Source organism: Clarias gariepinus, chromosome 1, assembly GCF_024256425.1.
Source record: "Clarias gariepinus isolate MV-2021 ecotype Netherlands chromosome 1, CGAR_prim_01v2, whole genome shotgun sequence".
NCBI lineage: Eukaryota > Metazoa > Chordata > Actinopteri > Siluriformes > Clariidae > Clarias > Clarias gariepinus.
This window is the reverse complement of record NC_071100.1, coordinates 36,526,729-36,543,923: the sequence shown is the minus strand read 5'-3', so window position 1 is coordinate 36,543,923 and position 17,195 is coordinate 36,526,729. Positions and strand designations below refer to the sequence as shown.

Below are 17,195 nucleotides of genomic sequence, written 5' to 3'. Positions count from 1 at the left end.
TCAAACAGGTGAGAAATATAATCAGGTCCCTGAGAGGTGAGCAGGTCTATCATAGAACCATGCTCTGAAATTGAATTGGACTGTTATCTTCTTAATCTACCTTTTCACATACTTAGGTAAGTCTGTGTCTAGAGCTTTTGACCCTGAGCTCTCAGTTGAAGAATAGAAAATATTTTCCAATTCAATGAGTCAATGAATTTACTGTCGCCTCAGATTCCAGCAGCATTTTTTCCCTAGTTTTTCATATATTCAGTTTAAATTTGAGTGGTTGTTGTGTATGGAATTACTAGAATGGAGTTTGGCAGCATGAACCATACCACAGTCAACTATATACTGTAATGTTGGATTTAAACCATTGGGTGTGACCTAAACAATAACTTTTTCTAATACTATATCATAGTTGGCATTATACTGTATGATAGAATTAGAAAAAGCAAGTAATTTGCAAGTCCTCAACCTCAGTTACATCTGTGTGTTACATAGTTGGCTTTAACTAGATGATAAGTGGACCTTCTCAAATTAGGCACAGTTGTGGTCTTTAGGTTGACTCATCATGGACATGAGGGTCACAGCAATTATGTGCTTAAAATTACTTGTTTGATAACTAAAAAGATTTTACAACAAACATCTTTAAAGCAGGATGGTTTCACCAGCTGGCACCATGATACTACCAGCAATAGGCATGTTTATGCATACCTCTGGACCAAACTTTCCATCAGATAGGTTATTTATTTGCAGCCCCTGCAGCCTTTCACCCCATGGTGATGTAAAACTGGCTTGACTGTAGACAGTGACACTGATGTTCCAGCAGCTTCCAGTTGACTGCAGGCCTGTATCTTGATAGTTCCTTGGTTGTTCCTGACCATCAGAACCAATTTACTCTCAGCTGAAAGTGACAGAGTACATGTCTGCTTTCAGATCTTGTGATCAAAGTGGCTACACATCCCAATAGCTGTAGTTGCATAAAATTGTTCAAACTGATCTTAGAATCTGCAGTTTTTCAGAAATGGCTCCAAGAGACATCCTGACTTGTGTAAATCTACCAGTAATGTAAATTTAGACTAGGTTAAGAGGCTTCAGGCTTGGCAAATGGAATTTTTTTTGGGGACTTTCAGCACATCTGAATTCATAAACTATATAAATACGTGGGTATAGACATACAGAGACACACGTATAGACACAGAGCGAGACGAGACAAGATCAGGGAAACAAGCATTCAACAGCTTTTTTAAGGAAGGATAAACAGGAAAATCGGCTTTAAAAGGCCAGGAAGATGATGGAGAGTAAGACTTACAGTTAGCGGTAATGCAACTTACTGGATTCCAATTGTCATTAAAAAATAATGAAGGAGAAGAAGAATAATCTTCTGACCACAACTGTAAAAAGCCTATATACCATAAACAAGATAGTTTGATATATTTAGATATGAGGTTGAAACTAGAAATGCAGGTTTAGCATTTTAGCTTTTTGTAGACATTTTGAATGGATTGATGTTGTTAATTTGATAATTTGTTAAAATTTCAGAGCCTGGCATCATTGCTTTTGTGTGTCTTTTTGTCTCTCCAGTTTAAGAATTTAATGAATCTAAAATCTGTTTTTTATTCCACTTACTATAGCTATGCCTCCCAAATAGGTGATAGTGTAAAACACATCCTTGATGAAGGACTAACATCATCTTTTTACATCCAACACTGACTGGGCATTCATGGCCACTATGGACACATTCATGCACACTTTTGCACTAGATATTCATATTTTTTATTTATGGACCATTGCACAAATCACTTTAATAACAAGTCACTTTAAGAAGTCACTTTTATGCATATTTGTACACCTCAGTCATTTCTACATTTCTGATTTGGATAGATTTCTATTTTCTTCTTTTTATATTTCTATATTAGTATATTGATATTTGTTCTTATTTGTACAGTATATTTTATTTTACTTTGTACAGTATATTTTACTAGCTAATTTTATTTTCTATCAAATTTCTTTTATTACAGTATATTTTACTTGTACAGTATATTTTATTAATTAATTTTATCTTCTAACGTATTTCTTTTATTCATATTTATCTCTTATGTTTAAGCTTTTATTTTTTAAGGTCACTGGCAGTCGTGTAAGCATTTCACTACATATCGTACTGTGTATTATTGTGTACATGACAAATAAAATTTGAATTTGAATTTGAAATACAGTAATGAGGTAAAGATTTGGTACACCATCCATAAATAGAAATTATTTGACAATCTGGCCAGTATGTGAGCATAAACACCATATTGCACAATCAATAATTAAAAAAAAATTTAAAAAATTCAACAATCCCATAAACAATGCCAGCCCTGGGTTACTGAGGCAAAATGGCCAAAGTGGTTAAAGCAATCAGTTCAGCTGAAGTAGTGACTAGTGTAGTCTCAAACAAACATGAAAATGAACAGTGCAGCACAGGAAGAAAGTTTTACTTTTTTACTTTCTGTTTCACATCACTGCCTGAATTACAACCTGTATCGGCTCAGAAATACAGAGTTCACAGCACACTACCAACATTGTCGCTTCAAAAATTAACTTCCCTCCCAGCACTGCACTCCACCAGCAAGATCTTACTATCTAGGGTTCCTTATCACACAGACTTGCTCTCAATCAGTAACCGCCTATTTAAGCACACACTCCACAGCACAAAATTTGCAGCCTTTTGTCATGAATATTCAGATACAGCTCTCACGTTCATCTGGATTGACTGGAATGTCAGGTATTTTATTGACCATAAAACTGTCCACAAAGTCAGCATTCCTATTTAACCACTTCAATGCCCTCTGCACTGAACACCAAAAATTGGACACGGTTTCTCTTTTTGGCATAATATGTTAGGACACACAGCTAATCCCCTTCGAATTTTCAAATTGACTTGTTTCATTACAGCAAATGGGTATGAGAGTTGACTCACCAAAGGCTTGAACTGGTGACCAGAACTTATATAAGCTTTGCTGACCATTACATGGAAAGCCACAATACCAGTTACATCCAACCATAAATAAAAATTTTACAAAAGCCTAATTTTCTGACATTGCTTAAATGTTTAATTTCTGAAATAAAAATAGACGATTTATATACATGCTTAAATATTGTAGATGTAGTACTATTATATAGTATTATACTATTGTATAGTATTTTTCCTATGCGGATACTCAATGGCAAATGCGGTTGCTGGCTGTTAAAAAAAAAAATTTTTTAAACTGGTAGACTTTTTAATTCTCCAGCTTCAGCGACAGGAGGACAAAAAATTTAGATACTTATTAAATGTGTAGGCTTCACATCATCTTCATGATAAAAGTACTTTGAAAAAAGTACTTATTATAGCACCTATAATAGGTTGAAAGCACCTCGCAGAGAGGTGTCTCTAAAACAGTTACAGTATGATACCCGAGGCATTTAGAAACACAGAGGCAGCATTTTGCAGTTTCAAGCAGTTTATTTAAGCTGTACAGCATGTAACAAATTTAGACAGTAAACAGAACAACCCACTATGAGAAACACTGCTGTGTCAGGAAATCACTTTACTGTAGCTATTTAAAATAATAATAATAAAGAAACAAACAAACTGTTACACCACTAAGTCTGTTCTGTAGCAAATTAGAAATATTCCTGCACCAATCTGCAAGGAAATTTGGTCTGGAGAACCTTATCTGTAGTGCAGCCAAGGAAATAGGGAAAAGGAACAAATGATAAAACTTTGGAATCGATCTGTTGTCTGTTACTGCTACGGAGGTTTCAGTATGAAGTCCAGTCATCAATGATATACCCTGGAGAGTGTTTTTTTTCACATTCTGAAGACCTTTATCACCACAAAGATATCACAAGCAAATTATGCGAATGGTGTCAGCACAAGATGCGTTATACGTATGTGATTGTGTCTGCCATGATTACAAAGAACGTGTAACAGTTAATAGTTGAAGGGAAATAGAACAAATATCAATAGCTAACCACAGTCTGCATGAATGTCAGTATTCCACAAAACCCCCATATCTCTTGCTCATATCTGATGACTTCTCTTTTTCTTCCTCCTCCTGTGGTGAACGTTTAAAGACACCTCTGTAAAGTTTATTTTCCTCCCCCCAATCTGGCCTGCCCACCCGCCGCATAAACCCACCATAACGTTTCTGTAGTGGTTTTGTCCCACCTTCTAAGCCTTCATAGCCCCTTCTCATGAACCCACCATAGCGCTTTACTATGCCCTCTAACTCATTAACCTCTTCCTTTGCATTGAGGATGTCCTTCATTGCAGGGTCTTCCCTCTCGGCATCGCCTTCAACGAGATTGGCCAGCATCTCCGTGTCACTCTTAGACAGGATTTCTCTGCCTTGGTCTATGTCATCTGGCTGCAGCCCATATACCTCTGCTGCTTTTTTCATGAAGCCCCCATACCGTTTCATGAAGCCTCCATAACGCTTCATGAAACCACCGTATCGTTTCATGAAACCGCCATATTTTTTCTCCTCGTGGTGTTGTTGGGGCAGACTATAGGTTTCTGTGGATGCTTGCCCTTCTTCAGGTGTGCTTTCAGTTGTCTGCAGGAAATCCTGACATATGCCCCAAGAACCACCCGTGGAAAGATGACCTTCACACTGCAACACACATTCCTGTCAAAACACATGCATATGATCTATGAGATACAAGACATTGGTAGTCTTTGGTCTTACAAACACATGTACGTACCAACACTGTCTGTCTCTGAAATAATAAAACAAATCAGTGTTGACGGTTGTCAACAATGTCGATTTTTGGAGATGACTAACAGCATCCTGTTTAACTGTGGCAGTGTATATTATGATACATCTTATTATCACTTGTACCCCTGAAACGTAATGCTGTATCTGTATTTTGGTTTGGAAATCTTCCTTTCCATTATAATAGGATTACATGTTCAGAAGAAGGAGAAGAAACGTGGGAAAAAAAGTGAAAAACTCAATATGTATTGTCTTAAAGGTGCGACTGCTTTCCCCGACACACAAATGCACACAAAAAAAAACCTTTGGTCATGATGCACTCCCAAACTGTTTTAGGGCAGCTTTGATCAATACACCATCAAGCGCCATGCATTGATTCAGGGGACATGCCATAGCTTGAAAATGCTACAGAATCAATATATCACAGACAATATTTCTTTTTTTCTGCCATTAAATGGATGTAACATCAATACACTTTTTTGTTTAACTTTGTAATCTAATAACTGGTGAGGAGGGCATCAATCTAAGCAATGCCCTTTCAAACGGAATGATGCATTTTATTATGGGAAAATGTGCAATATATTAACCAATACTTTCTTTATATATGATCATCATGCTGTTTAGAATATATATTGCAATATAATATTATCATATAATATTATAATATTATAATATTATTATATTATAATATTATATTATCATATTGATAATTTTGCAATGCAATATTATCAATGCTTCCCAATGACAGATATTTTTTTTTTGTTTGTAATAAAACACTGTGCACAGCGTCCTTAAATGCGTTTTAATTTAACGCACAGTCTCCACATACTTACTATAGAGTTGGCGTGTGTTTGCTGCAGGCGCAGGTGCACAGAGCAGAACGCGCAATCAGAGCCACAGTCCGCGCTCACCATCCGCAAGCACGCGCTGACGAAGAGCGCCCAGCGGATGCGCACGAGCCCCGAGCACGGCTTCGGAGAGAGAGAGACAGAATAACAGCGAGGGAGGAAGAGGAAGATTTGATTCCATGGTTAATAATCTATTAGGCTAATAGTATATATCCACCTACACACTTTTTTTTTTTTTTTTTTATAAATTATGTATTTGTAAAATTTCTAAACTTTGATGTCAGTCTAAACATGGCATTATACTGTATATCCTAACTGATCTTTTTAAAAACTTAACAAAAAAAAGTTTTACTTTAATTTAGCACTGCGTTCAAATAGATTATACTGTGTATTTGATATTTTAGAGATGCAAAAAAAATAAATATCATTTTTGCGCACGAACCTACAAACACAACAATGCTAAAAAGTTTAACTGATAGCCCTTAGAATACAAATATTTTTTTTCCGAACTACATTTTAAACTACATTATAATGAGGTATATAATAAGACGAATCAGACTCGACTTAGTAGGTCGTCTCCTCTTCTTAAGTCCTAATTTAACCCTGACATGTTTATGAGCTTCACTGACCTTCATCATTGCCTTGTGCGCAGCGTCTGCTTGTGTCGCGCACCGCCGCCGTCTGATGCCGCTGAAGTGCAGCCACAAGTCTGTCTAACTCAGAGTAAGGAAAGAGAGAGAGAGAGAGAGGAGGGCTGGCTTATTGGGTTTTCCCTCCCAGAACTTGCAGTCCGTGAGGATATAGTTGCTCTCCACGACGCGAGCGTTCCCCGTGTGTGTGTGTGTGTGTGTGTGTGTGAAGTCTTTTAATTCCCCCAGTCCTCCAGAGAAAGCGCTTTCTGGCGTGAAATGACGCAGACGGAACCTAATGCTACCACATAATGACCCACTTCATCCAATGCGGCTAATTACGCGTAAGTGAAACTGAGAGAAGAGGTCGGCGGAAGGGGTCATTCTGGAGGCAGGAGGGTCTCTTAAATCACATCCCAGCGCGAGCTCCATGGACCGTTTCCATTTCCATTAGGTCAGGCCACAGCTAGGGGTCTAGCATAAAGTCACATGTACACACACACACACACACACTTGAACAGGCACGGCAGGGTTCGAGGTCAATAAGATGGATTCAGAAATACAAACCCACCTATGTAACCCAACATACTGAACCAAAGGTAGTCTGGGGCTCCTGTGTGTGATGCCATGATTTCATTTCTGTGAAAGCAAGAGCATGGTTGTAATGGTGCATTCATGCGATTCTTGTAGCATTTTACCTATAAGTGTATCATTTCTCTGGCAGGTATTGACCGCTGGGTGCACTCAATAAAGGTTATCGATGTCCATGAACGACTCCAACCACCCCTAAACCGAGGTATAAGTGCATGTTCATTCACAGATGAAAGATTTTAAGCTTGAACCCTTTTGTGTTATATAAGAGTCAGTTAAATTTCTGACTCTTTGCACAGCTTGGTGATATTCTGCGTTTAGACGCTGTGATGAATGCAGGAAAAAAACATACCAACTAGAGCACTTTATTACTAGTGGGCTTTTGACAACCTTCATGATTATGTGTTTTAGATTTACTACTGCAGCACTGCCGCAGAACACAATCAGTCAATGTTGCAAATTCCACTTTCACAAACCCTAAATAAAAATTGAATTCAGCTGAAAGCTGTAAAATCAAAAATGTCTAACCCATCAAAAGCAGAACAGAACCTGACTATATGTAGCGTTACACACGATGATTGTGCTCATTCCACTCACTGTCCCAGATCACCTCCGGGTCTGGTTTCAGTAATCAGATTACAATGCATCTTCTAGGCAAAGTTTATCCTGTTTACATCTGGACTTAGTGCTGGCTACTTTCAATTCTACCAATCAGGACACATGTTAATGCCAGGTGTGAATGTAATTTTAGTGACTTTGGGTATGCCAATGTTGTCAGTGCCAAATATGCCGGTTGGAGTATTTCAGTAATTGCTGATTTACTGGGATTTTCACACGAAGAAAACATGCCAGACAGGTTTGACCGAACAGGGGCAGGAATATGAGGGCACAGGCTCACCAAAGTAAAAGAAAAAAAAAAAGACGAGGCAACAATTTTCCTAGTCCCAACTATCACGTTTCAACTGTGTTTAGGTGAGCCTGTGCCTTTATTAGCTTTAGGTTCTTGTTTCTGTGTAAGTAGACCCCAATATACTGCTGTTGTAGTTAATCTGCCTCAAGGCTCAATGTGTTAGGCATTCAGAGATGCAGTGCTGTTCACCAGAGTGCTTTTTAAAACATGACCTGTCATTTCAAATCAGGTATTAAATTGCATTTCAATAGGCTCTATTATGATACTACATTAATTTTTATTACTATATCATGTCTGGTTGCTGAGATATGGTCAGTGCGAGTTATTTTTACGGGGAGGCCCTTGGAAAAAAACATGAAAATCCTATTTTTTCCTATATAAGAGAGGATTTGTTAAATAGTAAGAAAGAGGGAACCTGCAGCCTCATTTTGACACCAGAATTTCCTTGCTACACCTGAAAATAACTTCACCAGTGGCTTAGATTTATAGCAAAAAAGAAAATGCATGCTTTTCTAAGTGGAGTAACTGGTTTGGATAGTGTTCATTAAAGTGCTTTAAAACATTTTTAGAATTAAAAATTTCTTACTTGTTTTAAAGGATCAGGAAGAAAAGTTATTTGTCAACCCATTTTTGCAAAAATAGAAGTTTTAAAGAGTTTCACCTACTGCAGTCTATTGGCAATAGCACACAACTAACCTTACTGAACTAACTAATATCTGACTTCATAAGATAGGTCATAAATTACTGTATGTGTATTGTACTGTACTGTTCTCTCAGCATAAACCAGTTTGGCACTTTCGCACTTACTGGATGGTTTTCATTTCTTTCTAAACAAATCTGTGTACACTTTAGAAAATGTTGTATGTCAAATAAGAAGAGAATACTCAAAACAGCCCACCTTACAACAAAAGCAATGCCATAATTAAGCTTAGTAATATTACTTTGTTCCATTCTGCTGTAAATATTTACACAAGCTCTTGAAGACCTGTACTGTATCAGCATGATTATATGCACTGCTGCCACATGCCTGCCTTATTGGATAACTGCATACGTGAGTGGGTGTTCCTGATCAAGTGGCTAATGGGTGCATGTTTGTTGTTTGTCATTGCATAATCCTCAATATGATAAAGATGTGGTTGTAAGGTATAATTCTTTATGGTGGTAATATCTCTTTTCTTCTCTACCTTTTTAGTTGACACTTTGCTTTATTGCTAGCTTCTTTATTCTTCATTGTTCTCATGTTTTTGTTTGTATTGACTTTAGTCTGTTATTATTATTATTATTATTATTATTATTATTATTATTATTATTATTATTTCTATGCTCAGCAGCACAGTGGCTTAGTGGTTAGCACTGTCGCCTTGCACCTCCAGCGTCTGGGTTTGGTTCAATTTCCACCTCAGGTCTGGGTTTCCTCCAGGTGCTCCGGTTTCCTCCCACATCCTAAAGGCATGCAGATTAGGTTGATTGGCGTTGCCAAATTACCTGTAGTGTGTGATTTAGTGTGTAAGTGTGAATGTATGTGTGTGCCCTGCGAAGGATTGGCACCCCGTCCAAGGTCGACCCCACTCGTGCCCTAAGTGTCTTGAGATCCAAGCCCCTCATGACCCTTTAAAGCACTCACTGTGAGTGAGTATGTGAGTGAATAATTTCTATGATTTTTCCTTATTAGATTTTTCTAACATTTATATCCCTATAATGACTTTGTCTGTCTGCTCCCTGATCCCTGATGTGGTCTCTGAAAAGGATTTTTGGAAAAGCTTCAAATAAAACCCTCCGCTTACCTCGAGTCATCTCTGGCTCCTGTTTAATACAGAGGATTTTTCTTTTATTTGTCCTTGTCCTGTATAGTACTCATGTAAAAGTGCTCTCTAGTGCTATGAAAAGTGCTATGCAAATTAGTAATCGTTATACAATTTATAAATTTATTTTGTTATTATAAATGGAGAGGATGATTGCATTAACCGTACTTCATGCCTTGGCCTTTAAAGATATTTTCATTTTTATTCACCAATTATGGCTGCATGAATTGAATGAGAATGTAAAATATGTTTATAACCTTCTTCAATATTCTAGGAGCCAAGGCCTAAGGTTGGGAGTGGAGTAATACTACATTCTGTCCACACAGCAATTAAAAATAACAATTTGCATAGCACAGTTTTATAAGGTTAGAGAGCATGTTTATACAACCACTTTAAAGGATAAGGACAAATAAAACAATATACTGCATTAAACGGTAGCTAGAGACAGCTTGCTGAAATTCTAGATTTTTTTTTTTTTTTGCATTTTCTTTTCTGCTTTTCCAAGAGATTTCTGTGACCATATTAGGGACCAGAACACAAGCTGACACTGTTATCATGGATAAAACCTAAAGCAATATCAACAAAAAAATAGCTGAGATTAAAACATCATACAGCAATAATCCCATCTATTAAAAAGAGAAGATTAGAGATTCTGACTGATCTATGCGCGCATCTTTGTGTCAGTGAGATGAAGGACATTCTGTGACATCTGATGGTATAAGTGTGACTCATAAGTGAAGGGAAAAATACAGGCAAGGCACCAAGATAACTGAAAAAACATCTACAGTCAATCCATGTTCAACCATATGAACAGAATGATGATGTGATGTCCAGAAGTTATGTTTTTTACCCTCAGGATTTGTCCAGAAACTGAAGGCTTTCAACCATGTGAGCAAGGATATACACACTGCCAATTACACAACCTGACAGACCAGTTACTGAATATTGTATTTGGGATCTAGTAAACCTTGCTATGTTACTCTGCAGTCCATGTTGATGGTGGACATCTCCACACTTGATGCGTGAGAGAAAAAAAATTACAACATGAAACCATTACAACACCAACACAGCTTTTATCAAATGTTTCAAAATCGTGCCACATATGCTTTTGTGATGTCACAACTGTGCTCGCTAAATCATATATTAAATGGAATAATTTAATGTATGATCATTACTCATGAAAAGGACTAATTCAGACATGTGTTAAGGAAAAGGTGCAATTTAACAAATTAGTCAACATATTCTGTTATGTATGATGCAGCTTATGTTATTAATAAAATATACCATACATGATATGACTAAAACTTTGTGGAATCACATCCACATGTCCATTTTGAACATTCCATTGAACATATAGTACTGAGCAAAAGTCTTAGACACCATATTATCTATAGTACAAGTATACTATATACAGTGGTGTGAAAAACTATTTGCCCCCTTCCTGATTTCTTATTCTTTTGCATGTTTGTCACACTTAAATGTTTCTGCTCATCAAAAACCGTTAACTATTAGTCAAAGATAACATAATTGAACACAAAATGCAGTTTTTAAATGAAGATTATGTTATTAAGGGAGAAAAAAAACTCCAAATCTACATGGCCCTGTGTGAAAAAGTAATTGCCCCCCCCTTGTTAAAAAATAACTTAACTGTGGTTTATCACAGTTAAAAGTTCAATTTCTGTAGTCACCCCCAGGCCTGATTACTGCCACACTTGTTTCACTTAAATAGGAGCTACCTGACACAGAGAAGTAGACCAAAAGCACCTCAAAAGCTAGACATCATGCCAAGATCCAAAGAAATTCAGAAAAAAATGAGAACAAAAGTAATTGAGATCTATCAGTCTGGTAAAGGTTATAAAGCCATTTATAAAGCCTTGGGACTCCAGCGAACCACAGTGAGAGCCATTATCCACAAATGGCAAAAACATGGAACAGTGGTGAACCTTCCCAGGAGTGGCCGGCCGACCAAAATTACCCCAAGAGCGCAGAGACAACTCATCCGAGAGGCCACAAAAGACCCCAGGACAACATCTAAAGAACTGCAGGCCTCACTTGCCTCAATTAAAGTCAGTGTTCACGACTCCACCATAAGAAAGAGACTGGGCAAAAACGGCCTGCATGGCAGATTTCCAAGGCAAACCACTTTTAAGCAAAAAGAACATTAAGGCTCGTCTCAATTTTGCTAAAAAAAATCTCAATGATTGCCAAGACTTTTGGGAAAATACCTTGTGGACCGACGAGACAAAAGTTGAACTTTTTGGAAGGTGCGTGTCCCGTTACATCTGGCGTAAAAGTAACACAGCATTTCAGAAAAAGAACATCATACCAACAGTAAAATATGGTGGTGGTAGCGTGATGGTCTGGGGTTGTTTTGCTGCTTCAGGACCTGGAAGGCTTGCTGTGATAGATGGAACCATGAATTCTACTGTCTACCAAAAAATCCTGAAGGAGAATGTCCGGCCATCTGTTCGGCAACTCAAGCTGAAGCGATCTTGGGTGCTGCAGCAGGACAATGACCCAAAACACACCAGCAAATCCACCTCTGAATGGTTGAAGAAAAACAAAATGAAGACTTTGGAGTGGCCTAGTCAAAGTCCTGACCTGAATCCTATTGAGATGTTGTGGCATGACCTTAAAAAGGCGGTTCATGCAAGAAAACCCCCAAATAAAGCTGAATTACAACAATTCTGCAAAGATGAGTGGGCCAAAATTCCTCCAGAGCGCTGTAAAAGACTCGTTGCAAGTTATCGCAAACACTTGATTGCAGTGATTGCTGCTAAGGGTGACCCAATCAGTTATTAGGTTCAGGGGGCAATTACTTTTTCACACAGGGCCATGTAAGTTTGGATTTTTTTTCTCCCTAAATAATAAAAACCATCATTTAAAAACTGCATTTTGTGTTTACTTGTGTTATCTTTGACTAATAGTTAAATGTGTTTGATGATCAGAAACATTTAAGTGTGACAAACATGCAAAAGAATAAGAAATCAGGAAGGGGGCAAATAGTTTTTCACACCACTGTATATTTATTATGTCTGAATTATTATTATGTACAAAACCATAGGCTATTTCCAAATGTACATGGAAATAAAATAAATAAATAACGTTAAGGAAAAATATTTGCATGCCTGTAAAGGAAGCATGGATGGATGGAAACAAAAACACCTATAAAGGCTAATGGGTTTTACATGATTACCAAAATAACTCTTTTATTACTCTTTAGTCTTTTTTTGTATTACCCATCTGAAAACTGGTCTGTCATGTAATATGTTGCTTTTTTTATGTGGAAATAGTTTTTGGAAGGCATGAGTATACTGGTCAGGTGTTCTGTGTTGTATGTATTCTGCCTACGTTATATTATATTTTGGTACGCCACACTACACATTACACTACAGTATGTTTTTATTAGACAGCATTGTTTATTTGGTACTAGTGGAAGTATCCGTCATTGACGGTGAAAGACTTTGTAGAAATAGTTAATAGATTATTATCTTTTACACAATCAATGATGTTATTAGTTTAAGCTGAAGTCCACGTTAGTTTAAATTCTGTCTAGCACGTGGTTTCACAGTGACAGCGCCCACGCTATCAAAACTTTCGGTTTATAATCTAGCACAAAACTGCTCATAACTTCCCTTCTACTCAACATTGTGATTTAATTTCTTGTTCAGGGTTAACTTCAGGCAAATACCTAAGGACTGGCAAAGTTTTATTAAATCCTGTACAGCCACTTTTGCCGGATGCTGTGACAATAGCTAGACAGACATGCAGACATACATACAGACACACAGACAGATTTTTTTTCTGAGACAGTTTTGGGTCCTCCAATGTGCAAAACATAAAGATATTATTGAAAGAGTGAGTTCTGACCACTGTACAAACTTATATGTACAGATATACATGCTCATAGTGTGTGGCACATAATAAGAATATTTCCAAATATCAAATTAATGTAGAGCTGTCATTTCACAGCCTCCACATTAGTGGTTCAATACTGATCATTTCATTTAGATCGAGTTTTAAGTGAGAGTAATGTGTCTGTGTATGTGCTTTACAGAGGAGAGCTGTGATTTACTATCACTCTCGTGGCACTGATTGCTTGAGATGTTGAACACTAAATTATAACTTTGTGTTCAGTTGCAATTGATCAGATAAATAAATTAAAAAATCCCCCAGAGAAAATATCAGACTTTTAGCAATATAGCATTATCACAAAAGGAATGGCATCATAACATTTGCATGTTATTGCAAATTAATAATTTTTTCCTAAATACATTCCTGCAAAGGTGAAACTCTACTGTATATAGTCGATATAATATATTATTATTTGTATGCATGATTATTAGACTTTTGGAAGTGGTTTAGGCTACACTGACTATACTAATATATGTTTTATTATTAAGCTGGTATGGTTGACTAGTGATGGATAAGAATATTGTCTTCAGAAGATCCCCTGGGACCAATTTAATGAGATAGCAGTGGCACAAGAGGCTGCTGAGTGTGACAATCATTTCTCAAAACACAAAAGTAAGAATTGCTGCCGTATGATTCATTGTGACTGCCAAAGGTTTTGGGACGCTTCAAAGTGATGTAATAAAAGAACATTAACTCTGGAAATCTGTAATAAAAATCAAATAATGTTAAATGAAATGAGGAATTATTTATATTTATCACAATAGGTAAAAAAAAGTGCAAAAAGTCTTGATCCACCCCTCATAGTTTGCTTCCAAAGAGCCATTTCTTCAAGTGTTTTTAATGAAATCTGTAGTAATGCTTCTCCAGGCTTCCAGAAGGACTTTTTGCTCTCATTTTCAGTCTAGTCCTTGTACCTGACCAGTTTCAGAGGAACATAGTAAATCATTCAAGCTTTTAAAAAATAATCTATCGAGAGGCATGTACAAGTGCAAGTGCAGATGAAGACAGATGATTTGACCGATGATTAGTATACTACCCTAAATGGTGAGGTTATAACGGATGAGAGGGGTTGCTGAGGTTGATCCGTAAACAATTAATCTTAAAATTGTATATGTGGACACTGCAGTCTGTCACAGTAAAACATTTGTTCACATTACTTTAATTTAATCTACATTATTTTCTTTTATTTAATATGAAAAAAGATGAGGATATGGGGTGGCTTAAGACACATTATACAGTAAAACAGCTTTTCCAGACCTTCTAAGAATGTCTTTCCTATGCCTGTTGCAGACTTCAAAAAGGTGCGAACTGGTTTGAGTACACATTTTTTCTTTCCGACCTTTTGATCTAACCAGAGCTACAGATCAAATGTATATGTATACAGTATATAAATCTATATATAAAATATAAAACCAGGTGATAAATTAAGGTAAGAATTGGTGGCTATAGTGTGCCATTGTTTAGCACTTATCTTCTTAGAAAAAAGGGACACTGCAAATTAGTAAAAAAAATAAATAAATTTGATTATGAGGAACCATTTGTTTGTTCATGTCTGATGGGTCTCATGGCAACACCGAATGCACACAATGGATTGCAGACAACAAACATGTACTTATTGGATTGCAAAACCCACACACCATGTTTATTGTCACATTTACAGTCACATAACCATGGACTCACTCACTAACCACCACACCCTAAATATGCACACATCATTACAACTCCCAGTTCACACAACTGATAAACCAAGCTTTGCTTTGTTATTGGCAGGTGGCTTTTGGATTGTTTTTGCTCTTTGACATTATGTTTGATTGTTGCCCTACTGTTTTAGACTTGTTTGATCTTTGTGAGTTCTTTTAATTAAAAACATTACCGCACCCGTCACAATCTCCCAAACCTTACATAGGGGCACAAGAGATTGTTGAATGGTTTGGTGACGATGAAATTGATGTAAATCATATGCATTAGCTTTCCAACCTATGAACGATTTTGTAGCGATATCTTATTTAAAACACATTTCCTGCTGTACAATTGCATATGTGACCTTGTAGAACACAGCTATAGAAATGATTTATTCATGGTCCCACTATCTGGTATCCCCCAGATAAGGACAGATTCCCTGTTGAATATGATTCTGCCTAACATTTCTTTCTCATGCCATCTCGGGTAATTTTTTCCTTGCCAAATTTACATCTGACATGCTCCTTAGGTATAAGATGATAAAGCTATACATTTATACATTTTTGTGCTTTAAACTCTTAAATGTCTTATGTTTAAATAAGACACCTGAGTAAATCCAGATATCCAACAATGAGACAATGACAAATTATTTTGACCGTTAGGGTAATGATAACCCTCACAAGCCTGAGAAGGTGCTGTTGTGTAGTGAAATCTTTAAGAGTAATCACACTTATCTGGCAACAGCAGACGTCACAGGATCTATTAAAAGGATGGAAGGTTAATATGCAGGATCAATACTAGTTTAGGTCACAAGTGTGCTTATGTTGGCAAATATGACTATCCTTATATGGAAAAAAAGGGATTTAAAAAAATCATTCAGTCAATTTGAATTGATAAATACTTGATATTATTGTGGTCATTCCTGCTGGAACCTTATCATTGGACGGCCGTTGTAATATAACCGCATGACCCAAACACAATGTTGCAAATACAATGTAAATCTAACAAAATTGTCTCTTGTCCAGTTTCAGGAAAAACAGATCACCGCCATTAAGTGGGTGTTTTTTTTTTTACAACAAGGTCCCGGAGTTCAAATCCCAATCAGGCCATCAGTTTGATATTAATGTTGTTTTAAAGTTTTTTTTTTCCAATATTGTGTTAGGAGCATTTAGTTAAAGTTATTCCATTTTGCATTGATCTGGAATCAATGAAACAAAGGCTCAATTGAAACAAAAAATCAAAATCAAACAGATCAAAGACAGATAAAAACAGATCAAAGATGTCAAATAAACACAAATATTGTACACTCTTTCTATACTGACTTATTGTTTTAAACATAATTATTTATTTAAGTATTTAGCTATTTGTTGCATATGAGTCATATAAATTGATGCTTCTCAAAAAATAGGTGCGTTATTCAAGCCCACGCTCTATTATTCTGATGATCATCAGACGAAATAACAATTTGTCATGGTTGCTCCTTTTAAACCACTCCAAACTGTCCAGCTGTAAGAGCTATATAAATAAACATGCATATGCACACTGCACGTCTGTCTTACTGTGTCTTTGAGGACTGACATACAGTATGTATGTACACAAATTGACCTTTATCTGCAATAATGTAAGTAAACTTTAAAAGCTTTTCATGCTTTTTCCGGCCAAATCTCCTCCAAACCCATTAGCTCAAATCTGTCAGATAGAAGAGCTTATATTCCTATCTTTAGAGAAAATAAGAATGGCATGCAGATTAACAGCTTCTCATTAATGGATTTGGCATCAATCATGGACTTAACCCTCTTCAAAATGTTGAGCTTCCACATTGATAAATTGATCTGATTTTCAAAGCCTTCCCTTTATTGCTTTGTTCTCTTTGTGCTTGGAATAATTGTTGCACCATTGTATCTTCGACTTGTGCTGGTGAAAAAGATAGAGCATCAGGTCCAAGCTCAACTCAATAAAGCTGAAGTGTTCTAGGCTAGTGGTTCTCAACCTTATTTTATGTTCAATGAAGAAAAAACTATTAATTAGTTGATTAGTTAAACCTGGGTATTCTGGGAGCTGGAAAGCACTAAAACATGTAGGGCGGTGGTCCTTCA

General features: G+C 36.7%; 1 protein-coding gene across 1 annotated transcript; it reads right to left on the bottom strand.

Annotated features, from left to right (window-relative positions):
• Nucleotides 1-3,480: 3,480 nt before the first annotated feature.
• On the bottom strand, nucleotides 3,481-6,299 carry penkb (proenkephalin b). The gene is made up of 3 exons (XM_053501609.1): nucleotides 6,202-6,299; nucleotides 5,558-5,695; nucleotides 3,481-4,637 (listed from the first exon to the last, which is right to left on the bottom strand). Exons 1-3 carry the CDS (start codon nucleotides 6,208-6,210, stop codon nucleotides 3,999-4,001), a joined length of 786 nt encoding a protein of 261 aa, XP_053357584.1. The 5' UTR covers nucleotides 6,211-6,299; the 3' UTR covers nucleotides 3,481-3,998.
• Nucleotides 6,300-17,195: the final 10,896 nt, after the last annotated feature.